Genomic DNA, 24,711 nt, shown 5'->3' with positions numbered 1-24,711 from the left:
CTTGAGACAATCTACCCAGAAAGCAGGCCCTTCACCAGCAGGGCCAACTCGTCTCCATTATCTATGTGGTATAAAGAGACATGAAGAGCCCTAAGAGAACCTGCCATGGGTCCAGGTCATGTGTGTTTCCCTGAGAAAGTAAAGTCAAGACTAGAATCCTGGGGGATGCCTAAAGACCCAACAGTGCCAGATGGAGCCTTGGAGGGAACCACAAGGGATGTGGTCCTATTCTGCAACCCCAGCCACGTTATGAGCCTGAGGAAATTGGCCCAGACCTCACCTGCATCCTGCCGGTTCTTTGTGGTGCATGTAGCATTGCTAATGAAGTGGAAGACACTCTCATTTCCAGTGAAGGATAAGGCAGTTTTTCTGACTACCCTGTCTCTACCCTGCATGGAACACTCTTTGCAACCATGCCCTCTATACTGCCCTTAAGGTAATTGCTTTAGAAAAACCAGCTTGTTAGACGCTACCTAATAAATGATCCTAATTTTCTTTGCTCCAAGGAGCCCATAACATGAAGGGGTGGGACCAGCGTGTGAGGTCTCTTCAAGCTCCAACATTCCAGTCCATGAACCATTTATCTTCCCTCCCCACTGAGTGCTGAGTCCCTCACCCATCTGGGCTTCATAACAAAGTGCCACCAGGAGCTCCTACATAGACTGAACTGTGTGCTGTGTTGAGAGGGCCACTGACCTTTAACTGTGGATTCTGCTCTTCCTTAGTGGGACGGCTGGACAGCTCAGTGGTGCCCAACACTGTGACGGAATTCACCATCCCCAGGCTGTACCCAGCTACTGAATATGAAATCAGCCTCAACAGTGTGAGGGGCAGAGAAGAGAGTGAGCGCATCTGCACTCTTGTGCACACAGGTAGGCACATCTCCCCATCAGCGCGGCCAGCCGGGACCCCAGCTGAAGGCCTGCAGCAAACAGAAGAGGCAGGGAGTGAAGATGTTCTGGCTAATACAGAGGACACTGGTTCTGAGGTCTGAGGCTCCATTCCGGGCATTCCCCTGACTCTTCATGTTAGGCAAAGCAATTCACGATTTCTCTCCCCCATGGCATTCCTCATTAATACTATGAGTTTGGAAAGTCACCCTCTAGGAAACTCACGGAATTATGTTAGGAATTTTCATGGAAGTTCTGATATGGAAAAGTGGCCGTTCAAAGTCACATGATGGAAGGGAATTCCAGAAAAAACATCTGAATTTTCCCAGATGAATCCATCTGATTTTTTAAAAAACCTCAGAGATAGAAATTCCACTTGAGAGAAAAAAAGGGTTGTTATTTCAACAACAACCTCAGGGTCAGGAAATGTTCCTTCCAATGTGGCCAGAATCCCCCTAGCAGTAGTAGCTATATTTGTTCTTGTGCTGTGCTCAGAGGAGGAGGAAGGCTGTGGCCTTCCTCTGAAAAACAAGTCCCTTGGACAGGGCTGAGGGCAAGGCTCCTTCAGCAGCTCTGCTGCCCCTCTCTCTCTGGCCCCTCAGCCAGCCCAGCATACAAAAGTAGCATATTTTCTGCAGATGTCACTAGAGGGACATCCAATAACTTAACTTCCCAGTTAAGTTATTGCTCCCATTGAACAGGGAAAAACATCTAGCATACCTCATTAGTAGAACACTGGGATTTCCTGAGGTTGCTGAATTTACTCAGAGAATGGTATATCCTGGATGAAAGAAATGTACCTTGGAACTCCTTACACCTTTTGTAGATGCTCTTACAGACCAGAAACAGCATCTCTAAGGCAAAGGCCAAAGAAATATTGCTTTAGAAACACATAAAAAAATATACTTCTAGAAACACCACAGGGTATTACAATCTTCTCAGATCCCTTCCAGTTCTATGACTACAGGAAACCCAGCTATATGGTTTTTTTTCATTCAATCTTGTCCTATTCATCAAATTATCTGTATTCATATAAATGTGACCCAGTAAGTCAAAAGAAGCCTCCTCCCACCTTCCCTAAAGTCCTAGAAATTCATGATAAAGAAATTAAGTTTTTTATTAATTGAGGACATTAAAATGTATTTCAAGAGCATTCTATTCCCAAAGTAAAAGAGAGCAGTAGCTCAGGTCAAAATGCATTCCTTGGGTTCTTGACCATAGCAGCAAGTGTCTCTAAAGCAAGTGTTCAGGGGGTACCAACACAAGCTACCTCTCTTCAGGCTTAGGCAGAGCTCTTTTGGCAACTTCCAATAACCAGACTGCCCAATGACATGTCTTATTTTGTTGTTATTGTTTTAACTTGAGGTCTGCGATTTTATAACTTTTGGAAATGAGTAGTCCTTCAGAGTATCACACAGTTCCAGAGAGATCAAGCCATTAGTAGCCTCAATAAGGACTGCATTTGAACAAGTCTTTGAAGGCACAGATTATGGATGCAATTCAAATTCAAAATTGTAAGATTATTTTCTGATTGTTCCTTTTTGATGAAGGACCTAAGCAATAAAAACAGACAAAATACCTTTAATTGAAAGAGGATCAGACTAAAAGCAGATCTTGGTCCTAAAAGTTAAATTGCATGAATGTTAGGATGAGTCAGTGTCTAAATGACTATACTAACAACCATTTCTAAATAAACCTCAACTTTATGGAAGGGAGACACAGTAATAAAGCAAAGGCTTAGGCATGGGCAAGCAAGAATAGGAAGATGGACTATGATGAGCAAAATCTGATTTCCCAAGGTTCTCCTATCCTCCCTAAGCCTACAAGAATGTCCTTGACTCTATGCCACCAAAAGGAGACCCAGGGTTCAGTTCAAAGTAAGCCTTAGGGGTAGTGAAACAAGAATTCAATAACCAGATGTGATTTTAGGGGCAACCTAAATACTTTCAGTCATTCTACAAATATTCAGTTATTACTGAATATTGGGAATACTTGTGTTCTTATAAAGCTCCTACCACACTTCCTGAAATTCATCAATAGAAATCTCTGTGCAAAGTACATTCCTTATATTTTTGAAAGTGCAAAGAAACTTGGAAGCATGATTATCTCTAACTACAGAACTAAAACAATTTCTTTATGTTTTTAATTTCTCCACCTATACTTAAATGTCTAAAACATTAGAGCCATAACTTACAAAACTTACCAGCGTAGTGCTCTGAACATAAGTTAGTGAGTGAATGAAAAGGAAGATCTGGAGCAATAGGGAAGAACTGGATACTGGAAAGGAAGGAAGATGGGAGAGAAGGAAGAAGCTGATGGAACCAGAAGGAGAGAAAGGACAGAAGTCTTCATTGCTTCATTGTTTCATGCAGTACAATAGGAAAAGTGCATCATGAGTGAAACTTATGGGATCAGAGTCCATGGCACTTTTGTCCTGCAGCTCCTCTTACCATTAACTGATATTCTCTGCCTCTTTTTCAGCTGTGGACAACCCTGTGGATCTGATTGCTACTAACATCACTCCAACAGAAGCCCTGTTGCAGTGGAAGGCACCAGTGGGAGAAGTGGAGAACTATGTCATTGTTCTCACACACTTTGCAGGTGGGCACCTGCAGACCTATGCATCAAGCTTGTGGGGATGGAGGGGATTAGGGCTGCAGACCAGTATGAAGGTGAAAAAGCAGGCAGATTTTGTTGATGTGAGAGATTTTTTGAGTTTTCCTCCTTTTTTGTCTCCAAATTCTGAAAATTGTATCCACTATAGGAATTGAAAAAACTGAGTCCGAAAGATGCAAAAAGGGCACATAACCAAGAACAAATATGAAAACAGAGAAACAGTGGTAGGAAGACATGAGCTAAGACTTGCCCTAAAATGCTAGGGACAAGAAAGCAGACTTTTCTAGATATTTCAGAGCAAGAAAAATGCTCATCATAGGTCCATGTTTGGAGCAGATAAGGCATGTTAACAGTCTACAGGAGATTCCAGACTGACTCAACCCTTTGTTGTAATGGTCTTCCCCACCCATATCCAGTCCAAAAGATTGAACCAGCACAAAACCTGGAGTTTCAGTGTCTTCTTGTTCACTTTCTGCTATTTGAAATGGGACTAGAAAAAAACAAAGCAAAATAGTCTGTCTCTAAACCTAGGAAAAATAATTTTCCTACCTAAATTAAATATGTGATCACAGAATCATTACAGCATATATTCAAGAATCCGAAGAAGAGAGATGCTAGAAGACAGAAGGCAGGCAGATGTCTTTTCAAAAATGACAGAAAAAGTCAATTCTGTAAGCTACAAAGAAGTAAACTTATTGTCAAAGCTTGGAAGAGTAAAAATTAAAATAGACTCTTAATAAATTGAAAAAGGAATTAGTGATTACTACCTACCAAGACAAGTTCACTAAGAACACGTTTTACTAAAACTACTTTATGTCCTTGTTTCTTATTGGCAAATCTGCTAGGGCATTTATATTTCAGCAGGGCATTAGAAAAACTCACTTATCCTTTAGTCCTTAGTTAAGATAGAAAAATATATGACAGATCATGTTTGGAATTAGCAGGCACTGTAGCTAATTGGATGGCTCACCTCAAGGAAAGAATGTCATTATTACAGATACATCCTAACCCCTCTATGTGCATGCACATTCTACCTCACCTCCTACTACTCCTCCTTGCACATCATGACCCTACATTTCTTAACTCTCGCCATGCTTTCTCATGCCTCTGTATGTTTGCACTGTTTCCTCTTCCAAATTCTATCCATACTTGTCTGCCTAGAAAACCCATCCTTCAAGTCTTAGCTTCAACACTATCTCCTCTGTCAAAGCTTTCCTTATTCTCCCAAGACACACCTACTCATAGGTACAAAGTGCATAACTCCACCAGAGCAATAACCTCTATGCATTGAACAAGTATTTTTGATGACCTCCCATAGGTCAGATACTCTACAAGAATGTAAGGATTTAGAGACAAAACAAGCCCTTGACTTCACAGAACTCCCTGTCTAGTGATGGCACAGAGAAGTGGTTATAACTCACTGTGAGGCATGCCAGAATAGAGGCAAGTGCAGAACTCTACGGACCACATTCCATGGGCCACTATGATTTGGGGCAAGAGGATCCAGGGGAAGAAAGGAGGCAGGTCTTAGCTGAACTTAGAAGAAAAGAAAGGGAATTCTGAGTAGAGCAGCCTCAAGTGCATTTGCAGAGCTGTGAAAGAGCCTGAGGACTTTGAGGAATTGACAACAGTTTGGTATGGCTGTAGCATTGAATGATAATGGGATGTTACAAAGGAAGACATTTAAGGGTAGGTCATTATGTAGCTTTGCCAAAGAGTTAGCTTGGATTTTTAAATTTATTTGTATGTCTTTCTCTACCTTTAGAATACAAGAACCTTGAAAGCTCAGGCCCTACCGGCTTTGTGGATGTGCCCAGTAAACTTTTGTTAAATGCCAAATGATTCATGAGTGCTCTAATGGCCTAATAGAGGACTTGGCCCCATTCTAATGAACTATTTTACCAATAACTTGAATGAATACAGACAACACATACTTACAAAATTTGTGTATAAGACAAAATTGTGATTTATAGAATCCAAATTCAAAATATTTTTAAAAACTGAAACAGTTGTTCAACACTCAAATAAGAAGGCAAAATGCAATAGAAATAAGTGTAAAGATCTGCCCATAGGTCCAAATTTTGGGGGCAGGAGCAGTGGTCATGAACAAGAGTGTCAAGTGACTATCCAAAAATCTAATGGATTAACATAAATGGTACAAATAGAAGCAGAGATGATCCCTTTTGTTTCATTGGTGAGTGCATCTCAATTATTATTCTCTTTTTGCACCTGAATTTTGCATTTCAGGAAAGACATTGATAAACTATTGCTTGTTCAGGGAAAAGCAGCCAGGATTGTGAAGGGTTTCTGAACCGTGACATAAGAGTAATGGGGAGGAACTGAATTTTCTCAATTTGAAGAAGAGAGGACTTGGTTAGGAAGGGTGATGGGGAGGAAGGGTTCATATAAACCCAATAATCATATTATTCTAACTTCAGAAGCCTGAATTTTAGCCATAGAGAAGACAATGGGGCCTCCATATAGGGAATATTTTTCCCAAAAAAGATGTTAAAAAGGTAAGAGGAAATCCTTTCATGGAATAAGACGTTAAACTAAAAAACCTCTAAAAGATTTTGCTAAAATTCTCTAATATCAAAACCTTGTGAAATGCCTTCAGATTTGATAGATCTTTCTAAGTTGAATAGCCTCATTCAAGCTTTAACCATATTCATCTGATTTCAGTTGCTGGAGAAACCATCCTAGTTGATGGAGTCAATGAAGAATTCCAGCTTGTGGACTTGTTTCCTAGTACCCACTATACCGTCACCATGTATGCTACCAGTGGGCCTCTCACCAGTGGCACCATCAGCACCAACTTCTCTACCCGTGAGTACATGGTCAGCTACATACCCGGTATCTCTGCGGGGTTTTGTGGATGCTGAAAATAATCCATGTCTGTGGCGAACTACATTATAGTCTATAGGCTTTTCTCAGCTCAGAGCTGAGTTGTCCTTTTGTTGATCAACTGAGACCCAGGTCCCAGTGAAAGTAAGCTGCAGCTCTCAGCCAGCAGACACATGTCTGCTTTCTGCTCTCACCTCCATCAGGGTGACAGCGGTAGAATCAGGCTAAGAGAGACCAGGGCTGGGAATGCAGCTGGCCCAGAAAAGTACGACAGATATTAACGGAGCTAGATATCGGGGAAGGAGCTGCTGGGTGTCAGGACAGGAGAGCCATAGACAATGTGTAGGTATGGGAATGTTTTAAGTTTAAGTTTAAACCCACAGGTTTAGCAAGGTCAGGGTCCCAGGAAAAGAGGATCAGATAGGAAGATGTCACAAGTCAGGCCCAAGGCCCAGGGCAGGGAGGGGGAGACCACTGTGAGAATGATCATGACTCTCAGTGATGATCTTCTGACCCAGGGGTACCCTTTATGCTCCTGTCCAAGCCCGAATGGGGTCAGCATGTGAGCAACTCTGAGACCATGGAGGTGGGCGAGTAAGATATCTGTACCTGAAATAAAATAGAGAGAAGCTGGAGAAGCAGGCACATCCTGCTGTCTTCTCCTCTTTGCAGTCCTGGACCCTCCTGCAAACCTGACAGCCAGTGAAGTCACCAGGCAGAGTGCCCTGATCTCCTGGCAGCCTCCCAGGGCAGAGATTGAGAACTACATCTTGACCTACAAATCTACTGATGGAAGCCGAAAGGTGAGACTGCACTGGAAAAGGGAGGAGACCATTTCCATCAAACAAGGCCATGCCAATGACCAGTGGAAATTGGAGGGTAGGGGACAGAGGGAAGGAAGCAATGCACAAGGAAAGAACTAGTTTTCTCATCATGGACACATGCTGTTGAGGAAAAATCCCTAGTCTGCAAGCCAGAAGATCTGGTTTCTAGTCCTGGCCCCACTACTATTCTCTACACAAGTTGAGGCAAAGCACTAAACCTCTTTTAGCCTCAGTTTCTCCTCAAGGTGATAGGGGTATCTACTCCTGCAGCTTCATAGGTTGTGGTAATGCCCTCAATATGACTCACATTGGAAACTTCAAAGACTATATAAGTTCATGGTTAATTGGGACTATTCTTTACTAAAAAGTGCTAAGCAAACATGCTCTGAATAAGAAATTCAACAGGCTTGTATGCCTCTCAATAAGCATTAGGAAACCTACATCTATATAACCCACAGTAAAAAGATGACATATGTTTGTCAAATGGTCTAAACAGTCTATCTAGATCACTGGTTTTCAAACTTTTGTTACCAGCGGAATCCTCTTTTAAAGTGAAATCATGGGTGGCAGACTTGGCTCAGTGATTAGGGCATCTGCCTACCACATGGGAGGTCTGCGGTTCAAACCCCAGGCCTCCTTGACCCATGTGCACCTGGCCCATGCACAGTGCTGATGCGCGCAAGGAGTGCCCTGCCACGCAGGGGTGTCCCCCACATAGGGGAGCCCCACATGCAAGGAGTACGCCCCGGAAGGAGAGCCACCCAGCGCAAAAGAAAGTGCAGCCTGCCCAGGAATGGTGCCGCACACACCGAGAGCTGACACAACAACAAGATGACTCAACAAAAAGAGACACAGATTCCTGTGCCGCTGACAACAACTGAAGTGGACAAAGAAACAAGACACAGCAAATAGACACAGAGAACAGACAACCGGGGGGGGGGGGGTGCAGGAGAGGGAGAGAAATAAATAAATCTTTTTTAAAAAAAATAAAGTGAAATCATATGCAGAAGCTCAATATACAGAATAGATTTCAGCAGAGCTACTTTTGGTTATGAAAATAGGGGAGGCATAGATCCTTCCTCAGCTTCCTCCTCTACTCTAGCTATCTGAAAACCACTGGATATGATCACACGGTCCCCTACATTTATCCCAGGGCACATTTGCGAGCTAGGGGCTGGCTGAAATCTGGCATAGCGGCTGCCCTCCTGGCCTCTTGGTATGGTTTTCTCCTTATTGCATAATGGAGAGGATGAAAATGTCCACTGCAGTGCTTCCTAGCTAATGCCCTAGCTGGCGCTGGGGTGAGGACTTCCCTTCCCCACCTCCCCATATTGCCGGTTGCTGCTAACTTCCACCGCCCTTCCTCTGGCTCCTTGTGCAGGAGCTGATTGTGGATGCAGAGGACACCTGGATCCGACTGGAGGGTCTGTCAGAGAACACGGACTACACGGTGCTCCTGCAGGCTGCCCAGGACGCCACGCGAAGCAGCATCACCGCCGCCGCCTTCACCACAGGTGAGAGAGTTACGCCCACTCTGACACCTCCTTCTCCCCTGTGTGAGGGTTGGCTCCTTGGCAGCCTCTGCTGTGACTTGACCTGAGAGGAGCCTGTCAAAGAAACTCAAATACTTCTTCCTGCAAAGGAAAGAAATTATTTCCCGCACTCCTGCCTTCCCCCTCCCAAGGCCCTGCTGGGAATCCCTCACTACCCCAGGAACCAGCAGCGCACTTCTGTGGGCCACCTGGACCAAACGGATGCCCCAAGGAAAGACATTAGGTTGCTGCTTAGGTTTTCTGCAAGTGTTTGCCAGCAAAGATCACTCTTCCCTCCCTCCTTCCTCTGCTGCCCATAATCAGAGACTCACCTGGTAAGAGTAGCAATAGTAAGCCCTCAATAGTAAAGCTGTGGCTCTTCCCGTGCCCCAAGGCACCTTGCCTCCCTGTGGTCTCAATTCAGTCGTTGTGAAACTGGTAAGGAAAGCCTGGTTCTCCCCATTCACAGATCATGAAACCAAGGTACACAGAATTCAAATGACTTACACGGTTTGTAAGTTACTAAGTCAGAACTAGAACCAAGGTCTTCAATTTCTAAATCTAGCTCTTCCTCCTGCCATTCTTCAGTTTAGACACTTGAAAGATGTTTTTATGGTATAAGAACAAGTATAACATTTGTCTTAACAGCAAATAAACTAATAACAAACCTTTGAGTGCTATTTGCTCAGCACTGTTCTGTTTTACGTTATTACCTAATTTAATACAACATCCTATCTGCTATATACTATTATCAGTATTTAGAGATGATCAAATTGGGCCACAGAGAGGTGAAATAATGCACCCAAGGTCCTACAGTTCTCGAGTACAGGAGCTGGGATTTGACCCCGGATGTCCCGGCTCTGGGGCCTGTGCTGGGAGCATTCCTCTTTGTCACCTCCTGCAGTGACAATCTATGCTCTATAATGTGGCCTGCCCAGTCCAGAATTTGAATTCTCTGTCTGTCCCACATCCTGGGCTTGTGGGTGTTACCTGTGAGAGGCCAGGGTGAGTGCACTCCTGGGAACCCCCTTATCCCCAGAGGCATGTCGTCTGTCTTAGAGGATGGTGACAACTGGATTTCTGTCCATGCCTCAGAGCTCATCCCAGAGAAGCATGACTAAAAGTCCCCAGTCCCAGCCCAGAGGCCTCCCCAACTGGACTTGTTCTAAGACAAAGCAGAACACTGGGTCAAATACACCAAAATGCCACCAATGGTTCTTAAGGGTGATGTGATTGTGAATGAGTCAGATTTTCCCTTCCTTTTTCATACTTTTCAATTTTCAATACCTCACAAAGTTTCTACAGTGAGCACATTAATCAGAAAAAAAAACAAGTTTTAAGTGAAAAATAAAAATAAACCTTGGCCACACAGCCAAAGCGTGAATCCAGAGACATGATTTTACCAAGCAAAGCTTGGAGGACACTTGATTTCTTTTATGAGCCAAAGTCAGCTATGCTCACCCTACATGCCCTTTCAAAGGGCATCTAATCTCAGGGTCAAAAATATTTGGGTTTCAATGCTTGCTCAGTGTAGTATGAGCTTTTAATTCTTGTCCCGGTATTGCCATGGCTAGCTGTTGTGAGCAGTCTGATAATATGCCTGAAGTTTCTGCAGTATCTTATAGCTGTGCTTTGCCCCAGATCCAACTGGCCTGTTAAAGTATCCCAGTTTCTGTGCCTAGCACTTCTCTCTCGGGCAAAGCCTCACCAAGGGGTGCACAATAGCGTGGACCTGGGATCTCAAGTCTAGCTGGGGACTAGCTGGAGCTAATTAACAGAGGCTAACCACTCAGGGAAATCTGGAAAGAAGGTCAGAGTGGTAGCTTTGTTCTGTGAAAACTGCAAGGACCCTCAGGATGTAGTTTAAGTTTCTTTTTATAAGACTGTAATTGACATGGGTCACCTGTGCCCCAATACCAGTTCTGTGCAAGCAGTGTGTAGCCACTGACCCAGCTGTTCCATGTAGTGTTTGGGGGTACCAGAGAAGGACTGGCCACTACTACTCTGGTACTTGAGAAGATATGTCCAGGTTTAGAAGCATTTATAGAATTTTGCTGGAAAGCTTGATTTTAAGTAAGTCATATTAATCCTCCTGGCTTCGTCTTGGAGATCCATCAGAATCCAGTGAAATGGTTGGTTGCAAATGGAAAGTTCATGGACGGAAATATTACATGTGAGAGTAGCTTGCACAAAACCTGGTACCTAGCTGACATAATAAGTGTTGGTTGAACTGCAGAGCACTTGAGGAGGGGTATCTGGTGAAACAAATCCCCAGGAGGTCAGGATTCCCAGTATCCCTTGCAGGGATGGTACAGGCAGAGGTAATGGCTGCAGGGTATGATGCCCAAAGCCCTTGAATTTCAGGCTCTTCTATCCCACATGCAAATTTGCCTTAATAAATTATACTAAGTCTACATTGCCATTTTTATGTTAATATTAATGGGTCCTCATTGCCCTTGCCATATAGACATCCTGTCCCACAGGAGCAAATTTTGTTAAGGACAGAGGAGAAAGAATATACAAGAGTCTTAGCTTCCTAAAGGTGGGCATGTGGATGTTACCAATAAGAGAAAGAAGCAAAACTGAAGAGCAGAGTATCTTCACTTACTCATAAAATCAGAGTGGTTCCAGTCTGAACCCCACAAGCATGCTGAGCTCTGAAGAGCAACACACCAAGCCCCGCATATGATGGCAAACAAGGGCTGACAGATCGAGAGGCTAATTTCATTCCAGCAACCAGCTTCCTTTCAGACTTCATTGACAGTACCTGGGTTCTCCACTAAGCAGCCTCCTGTCCTGAGAGCTGGCTGGTCTCAGCTGACCATCTTGAGCATTTTCTACTACCTTTTCTTATGAACCAAAAAGCTTAACGTTGGGCCCCGAAGAGGGCTCCATTCATTACAAACCCTCACCTTGTCCTGGATGAGCTAAGCTGAAAAAACTCTTTTCAAGCAGATTCTGACAGAAAGAGAGAAAGAGAGAGAGAGAGAAAGAGAAAGAGAGAGAGAGAGCCTGCACCCATAAAACCTCCCAACTCTGCTTTGATCACAATGTCTTCCCTTATTGTGTTCCTGACACATAACATAAGCTCATATCATTCTTTCCATCATGTTAATAGCTTCCTGTCCTCTTGTCTCTGGTGTTTGCACAGGACTCTGGGGGGAATTAAATACAAGTAGTATAGAAGAGAAAAAAATATGGATACATTATTTATAATTTACTGTTGCCTGAAATTTCATCCAAGGTCTACTTGTCTTTTAGAGACATGAATATAAATGAGGAAACAAATATTCCCCGAAGAGCAACAGGGACTTGGTGAAATGATCATCTGAGAGGCAGATTTCATTGTCTTTTTTAATACTATAAGAAGCAAACAAGGCTATAGCTAAAGCTTGTCCTCAGAGACTGTGGAGACTATAAAATAGGTTGTCTTGACCTTGAGGTTAAGCAAAGACAATCAGTTGCAGAGGCATCCAGAGATGGGTAATGAGAAGTCATTCGTTTATTGCCTTTGCTCTGGTTCTGTACAATCAGGGTAAACTCCAGAGTCTACTCTAGTAAAAGCTTCAGTTTTTGAGGTTGTGACAAATAATGAAGATTGACAAACCGTCACTTCTGGGAATGCATATAGTGGATCCACATAGTTATTAGATATTTCAGTTGGAAAGGAAAGCCTAATTATCACTCTCCACTTCTATGTATCCTATATACCCCACTCGAAGAAGGGATCTGAAAGGACCTCTTTCTGCTCCACTACTAAAAGACAGCTTGTGTTTTTGCTTCACTGAGACAAACTCTTAAAAGGAAAGGTCTGTCTTCTCCCCTCTTCAGGACTTGGCTGTGGGAAAGGGGGGTGGGGCTCTAAGCATCCAATTGAACAAATCGTTCCCATGCTTGTCCAAAATGGATCGATGGATCGGGGTTTGAATTAATCCTACTGCCCCATTTATTGCAAACCATCAATGTTAGCCTCCAACAATGACCCCCTCTGTATTAATTCATTTATTTATTTCCTTTTACTACCATTTCTTCTTCCCCTTCCACATAAAACCATTCTGATGCATATCCTCTTTTTCTATGTGCTTTTCAAAAATATGTTCTTGCAAAATTGTTTTGAGTATAAATATTTTAATTGTGTGTAAATGGTATTGTGTTACATAACTCTCTCCCCATTCTCCTAGTTCTCACTCAGCACTGTTTTTAAGACCCAGCCATATTGCTATGCATGTATCTAGTTTTTTACTCTTGTCTGCTGCAAAATACTGCATAGCATGCACATATCACATTTTACCTCTTCACTCTTCAAAAGATGGTCATCAGATGATCTCCAAGTTATCATAATTGGTGCTGTAGTAAATACCTCATATGTGTCCACTTACGTATCAGTGAGGCAATATTTTGGGGCTTTATACCCAAACAAGGAATTGCTGGGCTATAGGGCATGTTTACTTACTTATCTAAGTACTGCTCTTCCAAAGGGCTACGCCAGTCAACATTTCCTCTGACAGCGCATGAAAGTTCCTATTTCCTCATGCCAAAGTTTGACATGATCTAACTTTCTGATTTTTTGACAGTCTGATAGGATAATCGATATCTCATTGTTCTAGTTGCATTTGTTTAAATAATACTGAGTTTGAGTTGGAGCATTTCTTCACATACTTGTCGGCCTTTGAGTTTCCTTTGTAAATTTCCTGCTCATACAGTTTGTTCATTTTTCTGTTGGGTTTTGTGTGCTGAATAAGTTTAGCAATTATTATTTGAGCTTTTGAAGTCTCCCCTAAGAAGTCTTTCCTTGCCTCAAGGTCACAAAGATATTCTTTAATATGCTCTTCTGGGAGGCGGACTTGGCCCAATGGATAGGGCGTCTGCCTACCACATGGGAGGTCCACGGTTCAAACCCCAGGCCTTCTTGACCCATGTGGAGCTGGCCCATGTGCAGTGCTGATGCGTACAAGGAGTGCCGTGCCACGCAGGGGTGTCCCCGCGTAAGGGAGTCCCACGCGCAAGGAGTGCGCCCCGTAAGGAGAGCCGCCCAACGCAAAAGAAAGTGCAGCCTGCCCAAGAATGGCACCGCACACACGGAGAGCTGACACAACAAGATGATGCAACAAAAAGAAACACAGATTCCTGGTGCCACTGATAAGGATAGAAGCGGTCACAGAAGAGTACACAGTGAATGGACACAGAGAGCAGACAACTGGGGTGCAGAAGGGGAGAGAAATAAATTAAAAATAAATCTTTAATAAAAAAATATATGCTCTTCTATTAATTTTCTAGATTTATTTTTTTATTTAGTCTATTTTCTCTGTGGTGTTAGATAGGGATACAGTTTTATTTTTCTTTATATAGTGAGTCAGTTTCCCCAACATCATTTAACTAAATAATCCTTCTGTTCTCCATTTATTTGTGGTACTTTACTGTAAATTAAATTCCCATATGTGTATGGGTCCCTCTTTGAACTCTAAGGTCCTTATTCCATGGTCTTTTTATCTGTTTTTTTGCCAGCACTACACTGTGTTTTTATATCTATGGCTTTAGATTATATCTTAATATCTGGTGGAGCAAGTTTCCTTTCTCTTCTTTTATAAGGTAGGCTTAGTTTTTTTGTGGAACTTTCTCAGAATAAAAAAAATTCAACAAGAATTTAGATTAGAATTGCAATAAATAAAGAATGCATTTATTTGTGGAGAAATGGGTGAGAATTGACAATTTTACAATCTTTTCATCTCTTCTAAATGTATAGAATATACCTTCATTTATTCAAATCATCCTTATGTTCTTTAGTAGAATTAAAGAAGTTTCCCTATAGCACTCTTTATGTTCTTGGTTAATTCCTTTCATTTTTATTTGCTTTGTTACTTTTATCTAATTTTTAAAAATATTTTCTTGTTGTTTATAACTGATGTAGACAAATGCTATTGATTTTTGTATATTAATCTTGTATCTAGCAATCCTGCTGAACTCTCTTATTACTTCTCTTTATCTGTTGTTTCTGTTAATATATTTAGGTAAACTCTATCATCTACAAATAATGAAAATTTTAGTTCTATATTTCTCATCATCATACCTCTCACTTATCTTTAGTTCCTTATCACATTAGCTATAGCCTCAAGAACCCTGTTAAACAGAAGCAGTAATGTTAGGTATCCTTGACTTGATCCTATTCTTAAAGCAACTAAAGTTTCATGTTGCATAGTCTTTGCTAAGGCTCCTTTGTTTTGTTTTCGTTTTTTAGCCTCTTTTAGATTTTTTTAAAAAAATATTTAATTTTTTCTAAAATAAACCATATAATTAGGTAAAATCTTAAATAAACAAGAACATTGTTTGCTAAGGTTTGGATTATAAAACATTTACCAAGCTAAAGCATTTTCTTCTAATTCAAGTTGAGATTTTATTTTACACTTTGTTGTTAAACTTTCTCAAATGTTGTTTTCTGCACAATTTTAGTTACTTATATGACTCTTATCCTCTGGCATACTAATAAAGTGAATCACATTGATAAACTGATTATATCAATGCACTGATTTTTGATACATTTCTTTACATTCCTTGGAGAAACCCCACCTTAATAGGATTTTTAAAGCACTGTTGGGTTTGATTAGCTAATATTTTTGTTAGGCTTTTCACATCTGCAGTCATAAATGGAATTGATCTATACATTTTTCTTGTATATACCTCCTTATCAGGTCTTGAAATCCATGTTTCACAAAACTCATAAAAGAAGCTAGACAACTTTCACTCTATTTTCTACTTTTTGGAATAACTTGTATAAGATAGAACTTATCTCTAAACCTATAATGAACATTGTTGTTCTTCGTTTGTTTTTCATTTTTGGAATAAGAGGTCTTTGACTACCAATTCAAAAATTTTTAAATAAATTATCAATCCAAGTTTTTTTATTTCTTCTTGCACCAGTTTTAATTCTTTATACCTTTCTAGGAAGCTCTTCTTTTCATCTTAGTTTTTAAAATATAATGGCATAAAATTCTTCCTAAAACCTTTTTATTGTTTTTAAAGTCTACTGTTTCTATAGTTATTTTCTATTTTTCATTTTTTAAATATTTTATTTTCATCTTCTCTATTTCTTAATTATGCCTGCCAGTGATATATTTCTCTTACTAACATTTTCAAAGAACTAGATCTTGGATTGGGATCCATATTCATATTTATTTATCCCTATTGATTTCTTCAATTTATCAATATAATATCTTGCCTCTAAGAACCCGAGCGTTTGAGCATGCTTTCAAACCCCTCTGGAGTCCTTCTCAGCCGCTACTCCCTCCATTCCCACCCACCCAATCGCCATCTACATTCTGGTTCTGGGTCATTATGGATGTTTTCTCTTTTTCTTTACTTTGAATTCAGCCTGGTTTTGTTTGTTTTGTTTTGTTTGTTTTGTTTCCAAAAACAAAGATAAGAAATTATGTCTGGGTATTTGATCACTCTTACTTTTTCTATTGTTGCTCTTCTTGTATATTTTAAATTTTCAGTAAAGTACTTTCTAAGGCAAATCTTCTTAAACCTCATATGCCGGAAGAAGTTTATGACACCGCCCATTTGAAATGCAATTCAGACATAAAATACTATATTCAAATATTTGCATCCTTCATATTTAAAGATATTATTCCATAGTCTTCTTGTAAGCAGTGTTGAGAAGTCTGATGTCAGTCTGATTTTTTTTTTTTTTTTTTCTGTAGACGATCTGCTCTTTTTTTTGCCGGCACTTTTTAGAATGTTTCTTTTGAGAGATCATTTACATTTTTAATCTCCAGTTTGACATGCTGTGAACCCTTTAAATCTTAGGCATTTTAGCTTCGATTCTGGAGGATTTATCTTCGTTATTTCTTTAAACATTTCCTCCTGTTTTTGTGTTTCTTTCTAGGCTTCTTTTAGCTGGATGTTGAATATGTATTCTGTCCTCCTCATCTCTTAGCTTTTTCCTTGTTTTCTTTTTCTATCCTTTCCAGTTACCATCTCAGAGAGAGTTCCTCAATCTGATCTTCAATTAAATATATTTTTCAGCTGTATCTAAATCTCTTATTTATCCCGTCAACTATATCCTTATTTTCAACTATTTTATTGTACATCCAGTATTTCTATTCTTTATGATTCCTAGTTCTTGTTTCATATTGTTACTATCTTTCCATATCTCCTTAAATAAAGTTATCGTGCTGACCTTGTTCCATCTGTTTTGCTAATTCTGCATTAGATGATGACTGTCTTATGACTTGTGGTTTCCTTCCTCAGTGACTGGATATTATGGCTTGTGAGCTCAGGTCCCCTGGGGGTGATTAGCTACTCTGTCTGGAAATGTATGTATTAGAGAAGGACCAAATACATGTGAATGGAGCAGGTAATGATTATCTCATGGCAATATGGGGGAGAATCAAGAATAGAGCATCAAAGCTTTCAACTTATCCTCTTTTTTTTTTTTTTTTTTTTTGTCTGATTATGATATCAGGGTCATATTGCCATCATTGAATGAATTGGAAAATGTTCTCTCCTCTTCTATTTTCTGGAAGAGATTGTGTAAAATTGATGCTATTTTTTTCTTTAAATCTTGGGAGAATTCACCAGGAAGCCATGTGGGCTTCTTTTCCGAAAGCTCTTTTTGTTGTTGTTTTTTGGTAACTACAAATTCAATTTCTTGGGTAGTTACAATAATAGTCAGGTTATCTATTTCATCTAAGTTTTGATAGACAGTGATTTTAGAGGAATTTGGCCAATTCATCTAAATTGTTGGATTTATCTACACAGTGTTTGAAATATTCAGTAGGACAGAGATGTGTGATCCCCCTAAAAGGAACACAGGGAAGTCTGTCAAGCATTAATATAATCTAACTCTACCATAGGTTGGAAAATGACATTGTGAATGTTATAGAAATAGAAAGCCCCACATTGTACATTGTGATATACAGGATTTGGTCTGGCCCAATCTTAATACTGTTATCTTAAATGTATTCAGAAAATCTAATTTTAATTCCCTATTCATAATAATAAGGAAGTGATATAGTGCTCACATAACATCATCCATTCAACAAATGTTGACTGAGCATCTACTGTGGGCAAAGTACTGTTCTAAGTGCTGGGGAGAGAATAATGAACAAGATAAGCCAGATTCTTGCCCTCATGAAACTTACATTCAAAGGGATGAGGCAGTGGAGCATACACAAAGAAAATTAGGTCATTTCCAGTTGTGATAGTACTATTAAAAACTAAAACAGAGTAATGAAATAGGGATGGGGGGAGAACTAACTTCCAGGGCAGCTTTTATACTTGCCATTTCCTTACCACACCCCAGATCCTGGACTCAGCTAGAGCAGTCAAGAAAGGCCTCTCTCTGAGCTGGGACTTGAATCATGTGCATGAACCACACAAAGACAACTGTGGAACACACAGCTTAAACTCAGGCTTAAATAGTCTCTTATTCCCCTCCCTTCCCAACCACCCAATCTAAATCTTGGGATCAGCCACTTAAGACATATCTACTGGGAAGGAGAGATGGAGGAAGAGGAAGAGAGGAACAAAAGGAGAGAGGTTGAGAGAGGGGGAGAGAGAGGCACAGCGAGAGAGAGATGGAGAGAGACAGAGGCATGGAGAGACTCACCCTATTCCCCCAGCCACAGGAATCTAGCAGACCACAGAGTCCTCTGGGTGCTGTCCCATTACCAGTCCCTCCTGCTGACCTCTCTGAGCAGAAGAAAATGTACCAGAGAAAGAGGGGAATCTAGTTTCCACATTTTAAGGCCTGGTGATGCTGCCCGCAGTTAGCAGCATGTCAGAATTTAACCAGTTGGATGAGCAGTTCCTTCTACCATGGGAAGAACCTGGAAACCTGAATCTGATACTCCCCCTCTTCCCAAAATTAGCCACATTGACTAAAACAACCATTGAATAGGCAGAAATTGAAAACATATAATTCATACTCCCCATACAAGTGGTTGCAGCTCTGAAGCTTGTTCTTCATTGGCCCCAAATTAGTATCGCTAACTTTCTGTGAGGTGTCCAGTCACTCAAGGCCTTATCCTCTTAAATTCTTGTGTGTAAAACCTACCCTACTAATTTCTAAAGTGAAACAATAGAATCCAAGTTTGAAAATCCCTCTACCATAGCCCAGAAAGTGGTTGTCTTGCCCAGTGGTTTTCCAATCCAGCTGGTCTTCACACTCATCTGAGGAGCTTGGGTAAAATACTGATTCCTGGGGCCTACTACCTAATATACTGCCGCAAACTAGAGTTCCAAGTTTGGAAACTGAATCAAGCCTCTGCTTTCTGTCATCTGGTGAAAAAATAATAATATTTTGATTAAGAACTAGTGGGTGTGAGACAAAACTTTGTCAGTGTTAGGGAATGAACAGGGATGGAGACAGTGGTTTCATGGTCACTGTCAAGTCTTCTCAAAGCTCCCAGAATGTGAACATTTCATGTTGCTCCTCCTGCATAAGCAAAATACTTTCTTGCTGGTTATCTTTCCATTAATGCCACAGATTAACTTAGAGCCAGCCAAATCTATAAGCAATCGGGTGGCCTTGTAATTTGTTAAAGGAAAGGAAGATAAGTGTGCCCAGCACTTGGTGCACCAACCTCGCACACATTCAGTGAGCACCTCCACCAGTCAGTCCAGTGCTGGGCCCTGAAAGGAAGAAACCACAACCTTCTTCTACCAGGGTATAGTCCAGTGGCTTTTTTTTTTTTTTAAGACTTTCTCTCTTTCTTTCTCTCTTTCTTTCCTTTTTTTCTTTCTCCCCACCCCCTCATTGTTGGCACTTGCTGTGTCTGATTGTCTTCCTTGTTTCTTTAGGAGGCATCAGGAACTGAACCCAGGACCTCCAATGTGGGAGGGAGGAGCCTAATCACTTGCGCTACCTCCATTCCCTGCTTTTGTTCTATCTATCATTATGGCTTTCTTCTTGTGTCAGCTTGCTGCACCTGCCTGTTGCATCAGCTCACTGTCTTGCTCCTCTTCTTTAGGAGGCACCAGAAACCTCCATTCCCTGCTTTGTTGTATTTCTCATTATGTTTTTCTTCTTGTGTCTTTTGTTCTGTTTTGTTGTGTCAACTCACCATGCCTGCCTCTCACACCAGCTTGTTGTCTTCTTTAGGAAACACCAAGAACCGAACCAGGGACCTCCCATGTGGTAGGCAGGAGCCCAATCACTTGAGCCACATCTGCTTCCCAGTCCACTGGCATTTATCCCATCCAAATTTTTGGCTCCCCTTAGATCACAGTTTTTCCTTAAGTTCGTTTCATTCTCTTTCTGACAAAGAAAAAAAGAATCCCTCTTTTATATCACAGCCCTTCAGCTATTTAAAGGTATCCCTTCTCTGGGACAAGTCATCCCACTTTACTAAATTTGTCTGGGATAGGTCTAACTGTAAAGCAACTAATAAGTTTGAGCCTTTAAAAAAACACTTAATCCTAAATATTAAATAAATCTACATTATCAAGGTGAAGAAGCCTATATAAGATCATTTATTTTATTTAATTTGGTTTTATATGTATATTTGTATGAGGTTGTTGTTTTTAGCTTTTGGGGGGAGATATTATTGGGAGGACAAGTTGGATATTGAGGAGAAAGCTGGGATTCTGGTTTCTTTAAGAAATTGAGTTGATTTAATGAAGAAATTTTTCTGCAGAAGAAAGAGTTATTAGTGCATAAGACAAGGGCATTATGTTCTGATATTCTAAAATGGGAGACTCGGGCAGAGAAAGAGGAGAAGAGAATGAGGGCAGAGTGGCCTCTTGCTCCAGGGACCAGGTCAAGAATGGCCTGGAAGCCAGGAAATACCAGTGTTCCCAAAGCAACAGGGAGATGTGAAGGACGTCACTCTCGCTTTCCTCCTGAAATGGAGCAGTAATTGCTAGGAGTAGGTGCGAGCAGGAACTTTAAAGAGGTCTAGGGCACCCAGCAGATGCAAGTTAGCAGCTTGCTTGGCAACTAGTAAGAAAATCAGTTTTGGGGGAATATTTAGTTTGAGCTTAGAGCTTTTTGAGGTCATTTTAGCCTTTGGAGCTGATAAGACAAATGTAGACAGAGCTCTCCAGTCATCTCTCTCCTGTGCTATGTTTCCTGTTCCAGGAGCGCACAAAGAGCCCTGGCCTTGGGGTCTGAAAACCTGAGTTCAAGGGGCCTGAGTAAGGCATGTGATTTCCTTCTCTGTAACGTGTCTTTTATCTGTAACAATCTGCCTTCCTCTCAAATTTCTTGCAAGAATTCAACATACATAAAACACACTTTGTAAAGTGCGAGTTCTATAGAAATGAATTGTTATTCCCTGGTTTAACCCTGCCTGCAGGAGGCTGTGACTTCGTTCTAAACCCCCTTAAACTGGGGCTGCCTTTTGCCGAGGTGTGGCTGCCAGCAAAGACCTCGTGCCTGCAAGAAGTTAACGCTCCTCTGGAGGGCTCGTCCAGGAGGTCTACCGACCCCGGCAACACCCTCCTCACACAGGATCCCTCACTGATGAACTATGCCAGGGGTCTTAGATGACAAGGGCTTTCAGCGAGGCTGCCATGTCGCCTTCTGTGGGTGGCACGCTACTGTCACGGCAAGCTTGCTTGTGTCACCAGCAACCTGTAATGTGCTTGCCTGGCCACTAGGGGCCAGTGTAGTGACCGACAGGGGACCTCACTGCCTAGCTGCGACAATGGAAGGATGCAGAACTTCATCGACGGCAGCACTCTCTTCACTGACCTACAAAATCATTCTATTTACCCAACTCCCAGACCACTATTCCTCTCATGGCGAGCTCTGCCTTTTACTTAGTCTATCAGCTCCTGCAGTCTAGAAAATCTCCTCCAGTGGGCTCTCTGATTGTTGGCCTGCCTGCAGAGCACTAAAATTTGTCCTGAAGCTAAGCTCTTCAAGACACATGATTTAAGCTTCTCTTTCAGCTAATTAGATATTGTTCTACAAATTGAGCTGTTCTCTTTGAAAGATGAGCAGCAATTTACTTTCCCTGCCCTCTCCTTAAACTTAAACTGAACTGTAAAACATGGCCATTTGATTGTGTAGTCCAATCAGGAGATGATTTTATGCAAGGAAAAGATATCCATCTTCCTGCTAATGTTGAGCTTGTTTGGGCATTCCTTAAGTCTCCTGAGAAGAGGAAGGAAATATTTGCTTAGGTACCTCTGACCCTTTTGAAAGGTGGACCTGACAAAGTGATTTATTTTAGCACATGTATCCTTAATCATTGCCCAAGTAATCAATAGATGAATTAACACACCTCCGCTCATCAAGGGAGGACTTTTATTATCCCCATTTTACTGATAAGAAAACTGTCTCCCAGGGAGGTCAGGCCATTCACCAAAAGTCAAATAAACAGATAAGTGGAAGAACCAGAGAAGTGAGATCCTCAGATCCATGAAAGTATATATTATCTGATAACTCCAGCATCAATTGAAGAAGGGGGATGAAGAACCATGCAGGGGTCCCACACCCACACACTGTTTGACATCCGGTGGGGGTTTCTTACAGCTCTTCATGAAGTACAGTGAGGCCCTCTAAATACTGCTCTGATCCAAGGGGTTCTCATGCAGCGTGGGAGAAAGACCCTTTCTGGAAATTGCCTCTTTCCCTGTGCAGGGGGCCGGGTGTTCCCTCATCCTCAAGACTGTGCCCAGCACTTGACGAATGGAGACACTCTGAGCGGGGTTTACACCATCTTTCTCAGTGGGGAGCTAAGCCAGAAGCTGCAGGTGTACTGCGACATGACCACCGACGGCGGCGGCTGGATTGTAAGTACCTGTGGCCACTCTCCCTGCACGTGAGCCTCCCTGGTGTTCTAGTCCACCCAGCTCAGAGCCTGTCGATCCAAAGGCACCATCCTTCTGGCCACCCCTTCGTCCACCCCCTACATGCCCATCTTGGGGCTCTTCATTGTCCTCAGCAGCCCAATGGTAGGGTTGGCCGGGTAGAGGAAGGAATAAGCACATCAATACTGCAATGGCCTGAACCAGTGAAGGGGCCCCAAGATGACTGTCTTCCCTCCTGCTCCTTCTGCAAGGATAGAGAGTGCAGAAGGATGTTGGGGAAGCAGGGTGGTGGCTCCAATAGGCCCAGGGGCCTTGTCTGCTGAGGCAAGAAGAAGGCTCTTCTGGAGGAGTTGGTGAGCCTGTGTGTGGGAGGGGATTAGAATTCTTCCCTCGGAAGGCTATAGAGGGGAGGAAGGCATATGGGACATAGATCTGGGGCAGAACATGGGAAGCCGTAGCTGGTCACAAAGGCCAGGCCTTTCCCTGACCCCCCTGGTTCTTCTCCAGAACTGTCACGGAAAGCAGGGGGTGCCAGTGGTCAGGAAGAGAGACCCCGTTTTCTGTCACCGCCCTCCTCCCCAGGCCTGATAAGATAGGTTGGAAGAGAGAGGGCAGCCCCACAGGTGCCCCCACCAGTCAATACAGGGCATGGTGCAAATGTGAGGGTCCCCCAGCCTGCCCTAACGCGGTCCAGCAGTAACTGAGTCAGTGCAGGATGGAAACCCAACCCCTCCGCCTCCCGGAGACACCCCGCCCAGCATGGCTAACTCTTAGTGACGGATTTTTTGTGGTGCAAAGATGGGTAATTTTTTAATAGAGTTAAATGGCGGCTGTGCTCATAACAGCTGCTCTTGGGAGACATTTTCTTTTATGTTTCTGACATAGTTGTGGCTCCTTCTTAAAGCATAATTGGAAATTGAAGCCAAAGCTGATTTATTGGAGGTTAAATGAAATTAGCACTTAAACAGCTTAGAGAGTGAACGATATGTAGTTGCTTTGCCTGCAATATGACGGTGACAGTTACTAGCTGATTTCAAGTTGGTCCTGTTCTTTTGGTGAGAAATGCTTTTTAATGGACTCCGTGGTACAAACGATTAATTTGAGAGCCAAGCCAGTTTCCCCTGACTGGGGACTTTATTTGTACCCTGAATCCTGTCTACATTGCAGGGGTGCAAGTTAGAGTCAACATCACAGCCTAGCTCATTCATCGGGCGCCCCTGCACTTCGAGGCAAGGGCTCGGAGCATCTCTTAGGAAAGCTGTGATGTAAATACCCAGCTCTGTACCCGGATGTTCCTTATCAGGCTGTCTTTTTCATTGCAGATGTAAAACCCAGTTGTATCAATTTTACTGATTATGGTTTCTTTTCCTTACCATCTCATCTCATTTTCACTTTTCTTTCTCTTCACAGGTATTCCAGAGGAGACAGAATGGCCAAACTGATTTTTTCCGGAAATGGGCTGATTACCGGGTTGGCTTCGGGAACCTAGAGGATGAGTTTTGGCTGGGTAATGCCTCCCTTTTGCTTTCCCTTGATGTGCTGCTCTGGCCTTTTGTCCATCTCTCTCCTGCCTGTGTCCATCTGCGATGATCAGAAATCCTGCTGTGTCTGTTGAGAAGTTGACAGATTGTGAATTGCTTTCAGTACCTTTCGCTCTGTGTGGCTTCACTATTGATCTGTTTTTATCTCATTGTGGTGTTTTCCTCTTTGCTCCGTCCCTTCCCATCCTCATTAATAGTCTTTTATGCTGATGAGTTTTGACATGAGGCACCTACAAAGGGAGTGAGCTGCTGCTTGTGTGGGGGGGGCAGTGCATGCAGGGCAGCAGGCTGGATGTCTCAGAAGCCTGGCAGTGGCCAGCCAGCTTGCAAGTCAAGAGAGAAATTAGTCCAATTGCTCTGCTTCCCTCCTTGGAGGAATGTGATTACCTGATTTGAGAAGGGAAGGGAAAAAATGAAAATGGTGTTAGAGGTGACTGGTGATTTCCAGGAGCTCTGACACAAGCAGTGATATAGGTTGAAGAGTGAGCTGGTATGAGAAGGTGAACGCACACACAAGCCAGGCAGACGGTGGTGCTGCCAACCCCGGAAAGCAGTAAGTTTAATATTACCTGCATCTCCCTCTGAGTTAGATTTTCATAGGAATTTATACAGAGGGGCAGATGGAAAGGCAATCAGCCACCTCCTATGCCTGTGGTCTCCTCTCTCTCTCCCCTGCTACCCTCTTTCTCTTGGACGCCCATAACCA

At 42.2% G+C, this 24,711-nt stretch overlaps 1 protein-coding gene across 1 annotated transcript in view; it reads left to right on the top strand.

The window, feature by feature from the left end:
- The window catches only part of TNR (tenascin R), a 440,066-nt gene that overhangs the window by 401,951 nt on the left and 13,404 nt on the right, over window positions 1-24,711 (top strand). Inside the window, exons 14-20 of the mRNA XM_058310159.2 lie at window positions 726-872; window positions 3,372-3,491; window positions 6,189-6,332; window positions 7,023-7,153; window positions 8,556-8,688; window positions 22,295-22,446; window positions 23,875-23,971. Coding sequence (XP_058166142.1) covers window positions 726-872; window positions 3,372-3,491; window positions 6,189-6,332; window positions 7,023-7,153; window positions 8,556-8,688; window positions 22,295-22,446; window positions 23,875-23,971 — 924 coding nt within the window. The remainder of the gene's footprint in view (window positions 1-725; window positions 873-3,371; window positions 3,492-6,188; window positions 6,333-7,022; window positions 7,154-8,555; window positions 8,689-22,294; window positions 22,447-23,874; window positions 23,972-24,711) is intronic.

Source organism: Dasypus novemcinctus, chromosome 13 (genome assembly GCF_030445035.2).
Source record: "Dasypus novemcinctus isolate mDasNov1 chromosome 13, mDasNov1.1.hap2, whole genome shotgun sequence".
NCBI classification, from domain to species: domain Eukaryota; kingdom Metazoa; phylum Chordata; class Mammalia; order Cingulata; family Dasypodidae; genus Dasypus; species Dasypus novemcinctus.
Note: the sequence above shows the minus strand (reverse complement) of the source record. Positions and strands in the feature narration are given on the sequence as shown.